This window comes from Lethenteron reissneri, unplaced genomic scaffold, assembly GCF_015708825.2.
Source record: "Lethenteron reissneri isolate LAM-NWPU_2019-01 unplaced genomic scaffold, ASM1570882v1 scaffold_1639, whole genome shotgun sequence".
Taxonomy (NCBI): Eukaryota; Metazoa; Chordata; class Hyperoartia; order Petromyzontiformes; family Petromyzontidae; genus Lethenteron; species Lethenteron reissneri.
In genome coordinates this window covers 3,052,056-3,060,940 of record NW_026891376.1, presented here as the reverse complement: position 1 = coordinate 3,060,940, position 8,885 = coordinate 3,052,056, and the positions used below count along the sequence as shown (strand labels likewise).

General features: G+C 42.1%; 1 protein-coding gene across 3 annotated transcripts in view; it reads left to right on the top strand.

The window, feature by feature from the left end:
- The first annotated feature begins 251 nt into the window (after positions 1-251).
- Positions 252-8,885, top strand: part of LOC133363004 (zinc finger protein 883-like) — a 31,658-nt gene continuing 23,024 nt past the window's right edge. Inside the window, exons 1-4 of one of the 3 annotated variants that reach the window (XM_061582009.1) lie at positions 252-507; positions 2,415-2,511; positions 3,790-5,158; positions 5,522-5,527. In XM_061582009.1, the coding sequence (XP_061437993.1) occupies positions 3,830-5,158; positions 5,522-5,527 (1,335 nt within the window). In that variant the 5' untranslated portion in view covers positions 252-507; positions 2,415-2,511; positions 3,790-3,829. Of the gene's footprint in view, positions 508-2,414; positions 2,512-3,789; positions 8,359-8,885 lie in introns of those variants that run through there. The other 2 variants (XM_061582008.1, XM_061582007.1) reach the window with 2 other exon arrangements.

Sequence of the window (8,885 nt, the reverse complement as noted above, 5' to 3'; positions counted from 1 at the left end):
TACCTCATCGGCGTGAAACGCCAGGGGGGGCGGTGCGCCTCGCTAGTGACGTCATGTCACCCCTGCTTGGTCCCCGTCGATGTCTGACCCGTACAATCCTTATTTGGGCAAAGCTACGCCCAGTGACTGGCGGCTCATTAACATAATCTAGGATCTAAGCTTTGGTGACTGCAGGAATTGCTCATTGGTTATTTCGGTAAAGAAATGAAATACAATTTACATAATATATTCGTTAAAAGCCGTCGCGAGTTTGTTTTTTATTGCGACGGGTTCAGCACCCACGCCCCATCATCCCTCGACGCGTGACTTTACCGAAAGAGCCAATGAGTGTACAACGAGTTGAGTCATTCCTGCAGTTGACGAAAGCTTCAATTCTCGAATAAGTTATTCAGTTACCCAGCCCCGCTCGTTGGGGGCGTGTCTTGTACCTCGGAAGTGAATATCACGTCACATCCTGCTGCCGCCATAACGTAGCGAGGTAACGAGAGGCTGCCGTTGAAATCTGAGGTGAGAGATTTTCATCGTGGTGGTTGTTGTGGTGGTGGTGGTTGTTGTTGTTGTTTACCAAGGTAGAGCCTCTCTCTTTCTCGTAGGGATGTCAATTGAGTCGCAGCGAGTATGGGAATCCATGTCCATGTTGGGACATTACAACGCGGGGCCTAGCCACGCGGGGCCTCGCCTCCTGCCCTCGCCTGAAGGCCTTTGTTTGAATTCTCTCGCTTCAACTTGATCTGGAAGCTTTCGTAACGGCAGCAGAAATACAATAAATGAAGAAACAACCGATTTAATGTGGTGGTTTTTTTTTCATTTATTTTAGTTATATCATATTTTTTTTATCCAAACTTTTTTTCATGAATGAAAAAACAATGTATTTAGTTTCTTTTTTTCATATTTAATTTTTAATACAATTTTTTTAATTAAAACTTTTTAATACTAAAAAATATTTAATAATTTATTCGTTTCATTAATTTTTTTACCTACGTGACCTTACCGAAAAGAACAAATAATTATCTCGGTTAAACTTGATCTGGAGCTTTCGTGAGTGCAGGGATCCATACTCTTTGGTTCTTTCGGTAAAGTCACGTAGAAAGAACACATTAATTAAATAATAGCATACGACGTTTCCTTTGCAACACGAGCAATCACCATCAGGTACAAATTAATGAGAAAGCAAAGATTGTAAACTTAGAACAATAGTCTTTGGTTCTTTCGGTAAAGTTACATAGGTATAAAATAAAATAAACTTAGAATTACAATGCAATACAACACAACACAGCGAGTCGGCTCACATAACAGTCAACACCCCACCTGGTTTATTAACGTTCTTCCAAAGATTGCTAAATTTTAGAGAGAGAACTAAACACGGACATGGAGACACATACACACAAGCAGAGAGAGATAGCACAGAGACAGAGAGACACATAGGCACACAGAGAGACACAGAGAAAGAGACACATATAGACATGGAGATAGACACACACATAGGCACACAGAGAGACAGACACACAGAGAGACACAGAGAGAGATGACACAGGCACACAGAGAGAGACACATAGGCACACAGGGAGAGATAACACAGACACGTAGGCACACACATAGGGCACACACAGAAACAACACCTCTGTGTTAAGGGCTTAAATAGAGAGGGGGGCAGAGAGATACGGGGAGAGAAATGAGCATGGCAATGAGAGATTTGGAGCTTTCGTGACTGCAGGAAATACAACACGAGGACAACTTAAGTTTCTATTTTATGTAACCAGGCCGAGCCCACTTGTGCTGCTGTTACCGCTCTTATGATTTGAAGCTTTCGTGAGTGCATTTGTTGTTTTATATTTATATTATTTTGTTATTTCCCTTTTATGTGACTTTACCGAAAGAACCAAGAATATGAATCCCTGCAGTCACGAAAGCTTTAAATCAAAATTTAAAGGTGGGCTTTGTCAACGTGTGGAAATGTCTATCGGTCAAAGGCTCTAAACGCGTGCTGATGTTCACTCTTAAATGTGGAGGGGCATCCGGAGGAAAATACACGCCACCACTGAGAGAGAGGGAGACACGCAAACTCTGTTATGTTGATTTAATCCTCAATTACTTGATGGAGTGAGGAAGCATTGATAACTTTTGGTTTAGCCATGTTTGCTTGTTGTAGTACAGAGTTAGCCTGACAACTTTAATCTGAATTGTCCTATGGCAAGGGAAATTTGTGAATGTGTGTCTGTTCGAAATGTTTAGCATACTTTCTGACATGCAACAAACTTGAAATTTGGCATGTGGGTACCTTCCAGACTGTACACAATGCAAAAAGTATAAAAAATTACTTTTGCATTTTTTGGGGAGTGTGCGCAATAATGGATATATTTTGCATGGCAAGTGAGCGGTGACCTCACGTCTGTGATGTCACCCGCATGCGGCAGTCTCACGCAGTGTGCATGCTGACGTCACACATCTCCCACCCTCCGCGTTGGCCGTGGATTCATTCAAGACAAGAATCCAAGTCTCGGACGAAGCCAGGTAGTAAAGCTAGTACCTAATAAATGAAACTGAAACATTAATACTGAGCAGATGAAGGTGTGGGGCCAGGCATGGTTCTGGACACGCCACCACCTGTTTAACACGGCAGTGTGTAGCAGTGTCAAGTTTGTGTTTGCAGTAAAGTCTATTAATTCTATTGAACACGGAGGTTATATCAAAAGCATGGTTTATGTTTTTTTGTTTTTATCTGGAACTCTTTATGAGAATGGAAGCAGTCAGGAAGTTGACACAGCACACATACAGCTGACGTTAGATCTGTTCATCCCAGCATTCAAAGAAACCTGAGCCTGGCTTCACACCTCTAAGTTGCGATTGAACATGAATTTATGCATAACATAAGTAGTATTATTTTCAACACCCTTTGCTATGTCAGCTGAATTTAGCTCTTATGAATATTCATTTTGTAGCCAGACAGCCAAAATTGTGTGCTTGGAGTTTTGGGTTAACATTCATTTTGAAGATACGAGGGCTTCCAGGAATGTTTATGACCATTTGCCCTCTCATAGTGCGCCATAACAGCCCGTGTGATGAATTTGGGAAACTTTTAACTCTATCATGAATATATTAATACGTATAGACGTGTTAGTCATGTGTGACTGTATTTATATATACTCTTTGGTTCTTTCGGTAAAGTCACGTAGGTAGAAATAAAATAAGTAAAATTTTAAAAAACTTTTAAGAACACGCTTTTATGAAATGTACTTGTAATGGAAGAACTCCACGACTCCAGGAAGTGGCCCTGAGGCTTGCCGTAACACAAGCGACCGTGGTCAATTACACCCAACGTCAGTTTACCGTGGACAATTAGACCCAAGCCGAAACATAACATGTAAAAAAGATTGTTTAAATTTTTTTTATTTAATGATAGAATATAGTATTATCATCAGTATGGCGTAAGTATACCAAGTTTGCAGTCGATATCACATTGGGAAGTGGGTTAAAATTGAGTTACAAGATTTGAGGATACAACGACAACAATGACAACAACAACAGACAGTGAGTTAAATGAAAGCGTTTATTAAAATAAATCACAGCAGACATCTCAGCTATCGCAATTTTCACCCGAAGACGAACGCTTGTGTTGCGTTCGAAACGTCATTTATGTTAATTCTACCTACGTGACTTTACCGAAAGAACCATAGAGTATGGATTCCTGCAGTCATGAAAGCTTCAAATCAAGATTGTGTACTTATATATGCGTATATTCATTCCTCTGTGCCTTGATACTGACGTGTAGATGCTATTTTCTGTCTGCAGCTGTCGCTTCCTCTGACGCTTCCTCTGCAGAATTGGTCTGATGGAGCACAGGCAGTCAGCGCGGCTCGGTACGGCAAGGCAACAATCCGACCAGCGTGCATACAGCACGGATCGGACTGAAATTTTGACACAGCATCAGAAAAAACACACGGGAGAAAAACCCTTCAAGTGCACTCGGTGTGATATGGCGTTTGCAGATTCATCAACTCTTCAAAGACACCAGAGAAAACACACGGGAGAGAAACCCTTCAAGTGCATTGTGTGTGGGAAGGCATTTTCACAGTCATCTAATCTTGCAAAACACAAGAGAACACACACAGAAGAGAAATCCTTCAAGTGCAGTGTGTGTGGGAAGGCATTTTCACAGTCACAATATCTTGCACGACACCAGAGAACACACACAGGAGAGAAACCCTTCAAGTGCAGTGTGTGTGGGAAGGCATTTTTACGGTCACAACATCTTACAATACACCAGAGAACACACACAGGAGAGAAACCCTTCAAGTGCACTCTGTGTGGGAAGGCATTTTCACAGTCATATGATCTTGCAAAACACCAGAGAACTCACACAGGAGAGAAACCCTTCAAGTGCAGTGTGTGTGAGAAGGCATTTTTACAGTCACCACATCTTGCAGCACACCAGAGAACACACACAGGAGTGAAACCCTTCAAGTGCAGTGTGTGTGGGAAGGCGTTTGCAGGTCCATCAAATTGTCAAATACACCAGAGAACACACACAGGAGAGAAACCCTTCAAGTGCAGTGTGTGTGGCAAGGCATTTTCACAGTCATCTGATCTTGCAATACACCAGAGAACACACACAGGAGAGAAACCCTTCAAGTGCAGAGTGTGTGGGAAGGCATTTTCACAGTCCTCAAATCTTGCAACACACAGGAGAACACACACAGGAGAGAAACCCTTCAAGTGCAGTGTGTGTGGGAAGGCATTTTTACAGTTGCAACAAATTGCACAACACCAGAGAACACACACCGGAGAGAAACCCTTCAAGTGCAGTGTGTGTGGGAAGGCATTTTCACAGTTACAACATCTTGCACGACACCAGAGAACACACACAGGAGAGAAACCCTTCAAGTGCAGTGTGTGTGGGAAGGCATTTTCAGAGTCAAGTGATCTTGCAAAACACCAGGGAACACACACAGGAGAGAAACCCTTCAAGTGCAGTGTGTGTGGGAAGGCATTTTCAGAGTCAAGTGATCTTGCAAAACACCAGAGAACACACACAGGAGAGAGACCCTTCAAGTGCAGTGTGTGTGGGAAGGCATTTTCATACTCATCTGTTCTTGCAAGACACCAGAGAACACACACAGGAGAGAAACCCTTCAGGTGCACTTTGTGCGGGAAGGCGTTTGCACGTTCACAACATCTTCAAGAACACCAGAGAACACAGAAGCATCAGAAGATCCACAAGGAGTGGAGTCTGAAATCAGCTTGTGAAAGTCAAAGTGCCGTAAGGAGCCCATCCCTCATGAAACAAGTACCGGAAGAAAATCCCAGTTTGGGCACTTTAAAAGGTGTCAAGGCGGAATTTGAAGAGGTGATTGTGAAATGTGAAGAGGTGACGTTGAAGAGCGAAGAAGTGAAGGTAAAATGTGAAGATGAAAATTCGACTCCAGAATGGGACCTTCACATCGGTGGAGGCAACGTGAAGCAAGAGGGGAATTCTGACTGTAAGGCAGAGCGGGGCAACTCACAGCAGTTTGTGGAAGTGGAGGTGTGGGTGGACTTCCTAGACAATATAAAGTCAAATGGAGACCCGGTAGATGTGTAAGCTTGAGACGATGTCGCTTCCAATAGATGCACCTTTGTCACAGGCCTTTAATGAAAATAACGTGAAGTAGAACATTGAAATCTTAGGTTCAACCTGCAGGGTAAGAGCGGCCAATCTTGGGGGATCTGTTGGTTGGGTAGATATCTCACCAGGAGCTTCGGTGTTTCACACTGAACCCTATGGGAGCATTCATCTGGCTCTTGTGAGCCTCAGCGATTCACACTGAAGCCTATGGGAGCCTTAGTCTTGCTCTGTGAGCCTCGGTAATTAACACTGAACGCGATGGATGGGAGCCAGTGACATGGCGTGAGGTCAGTGGCTGGGGAGGCACTGGGGGCGTGGCCTCACCGGTGTGTCTGACACGCCCACCCCCCTCAGTGAGGCAGATGTGATAGCTGCCTCCCCTGGTGCTTTTTCATTGCAGTTTCATGACGAGACCAGCGAGCCTACGTATCTTTATGCACATACAGTAGAACCTCTGTTCGCGAATGCTTCTGACCACGACCAAATTGGGTATCGACCAAAACATTTACAACAGTTTATTTAATCTGGTCACGAACACATACTCGGGTGGAGATCAAACAGGGCCGCGGCCGATTTCCCCTTCCGCGCCATTTTTGTTGTTGAATTACACAAAGCGTAACAGTTATGTATATATCTTTTGTAATATAAAATTCCTAGTAAGATATGTATACATTTTGTAAGTGTAGTCATACCCCTCCTTCCTCATTCAAGCCATAGTTTAGAGAGCGAAAGCGCTGAGTACGTCAATCGCTAACATAACCCGTTAATCTCTTCTCGCATCATTAATACGATGATGCGGTGAAGTAAACGTTCATACAATATTACGGTGAATGCTTCCAAAAACAATACTGTACCCAAATATTACTGTTAACTTTCAATAGAAACATAAATTCCTCATACGAATATGCTCTCTCAGAATCGACCGACTGATGTAGCAGACGAAACAGTAATCTTGTTGAACAATTCTAAACCTTGTCAGTTTTCTCTGTTTTTCAAGGTTTTCTCAGTGTTATGCAATGTTTTTACATTTAGTTTACTATTACAATGAATTCTATGGCATAATTAACTATTTTTGTCTTTAAAAATATTTTAAAAACTTTATATACAGTTCGTAGGAGTCTGGAATGGATTAATCGTATTAACATACAATCCAATGGGGAAATTAGGTTTGAGTCACGACCAAATCGGGTTGCGACCAAAGTTATGGAACGAAATTATGGTCGTGACCAGAGGTTCTACTGTACTTGAACTCAGTTACCTGGACTATGGAAGGCGAGGACATGCAATGAAGGGGTCTACAAACATTCCATTGGTGACATGCTGAGATAGTAACAGGCAAGCCCTTACTGCCCGCGGTCCATCCAGTGTCTGAGGGGAGGCTGAGCGCGTCGCTGCCTCACCTCTCGTCTCTCCCTGTACTTGCAGCGAAGCTCTGCAAATTTGGCGATTTTGACTATAAATAAATAAATAAAACACTTGTTTTTTCATACGTGCTTTTATGAAATGTACTAGTAATGGCAGAACTCCACGACTCCAGGAAATGGCCCCGAAGCTTGCCATAACGTAAGGGACAGTGGCCAATTATAGCCAACGTCAGTTGACTGTGGGGACAATTAGACCGAAACATAACATATAAAAAAGAATGTTTAAAAATATATTTTTTTTAATGATAGAATATAGTATTGTCATCAGTATGACATAAGTATACCAAGTTTGCAGTCGATACCACATTGGGAAGTTGGTTAAAATTGAGTTACAAGATTTGAGAATACGACAAAAACGACAACAGACAGTTAAAATAAAATATTTTAAAATACTTTTTTTAAAAACACGCTTTAATGAAATGTACTGTCCGAGCTGCCCCTGCCCCCTTCTCTCATCGCTCCTCTTCCACATGCCCCGGCCCTGGGCGTGGCTCCCCAAGGCTTGCCGTGACGTAAGGGACCGCGGTGATTTACAGGCAACGTCAGTTGAGCGTGGACAATTAGAGCCGTAAAAAAGATTGTAAAAAAATATGTATTTATTTTTAATGATAAAATATGGTATTGTCATCAGTATGACACACCTATACGAATTTTGCATTCGATACATTGGGAATACGGTTGAAATTGAGTTACAAGATTTTTGGATACAACACATACAGTAAATTTAAATAAAAGCGTGTTAAATGTAAAAAAAAATCTATGTTATGGATTTTGTATGATATAATATCGTGTTGTCATCAATATGACATCGCTATACCAAGTTTGCAGTCGATAGCACATTGGGAAGTGTGTAAAATTTGAGTTAGAAGATTTCGTTTTTGAGGATACAACAGACGAAGTGAGTTAAATAGAAGCGTGTAAAAATGATTGGAATCATCTTCTTGGTTCTTTCGGTAAAGTCACGTAGAAGGGAAATAATAAAAATAAAACTTTTTAAAATAATTCTCACGACGTTTCGGCCACAACGCAAGCAGCCGTCCTCAGGTGACAGACCTGCTTGCGTTTTGGCCGACACGTGAGAATTTTATTTTAGTATGTTTTATTTATTGTTTTATTATTTCCCTTTTACGTGACTTTACCGAAAGAACCAAGAAGATGAATCCCTGCAGTCACGAAAACTTTAAATCGAAAATGATTGGAATCGTACAGAAATGACATAACACCCAATTTCAAAGCAGATGCGATCCACCCTTCTGAAACGCCCTGTAATTTACGAGTTTTGAATAATTGTAACCAAACACAATAAACCAGACACGTGAATTTGTGAACTTTCACGGCAACGTGTGTCGAGACCTTTAATCTGTGTAATCGGACACGTGTGTTTGTACATACAAAGACAAAGATCCCCCCCGGTATAGTCTTCACAGACTATTGGGGCAAGTGCTGTTAGCGGGTGGCGATGTTCGCACACCGCACCGGGTACGCATTTGAGGCTGAGTCGATGTAGGGGCGGCTCAGGACCGGTTAAAAAAATCATCTCCACTGGTTATGGGGGCCGTCCATAAACGAGGTCACGCGATTTTGGACGATTTTTGACCCCCCCACCCGCGTCACACGGCGTCACAAAAAGTCAAACCCCCTCAAATATGACGTCACACAGCTCTGTCCCCCAAATCAAGTTCAAGTTCATTTCAAGTTCATTTATTAGGTATAGCCCTGTGAGCCATTCAGCTCTTGAATCGGGTGCAACCGCAACAAACAAAAAACAAAAACATGAACAAAAAAACATCTTAAAGTGAATATGTGACTAAGTGCAAACAGAAAATCCAAGAAAAGACAGCAAAAATATTGCAGAAAAA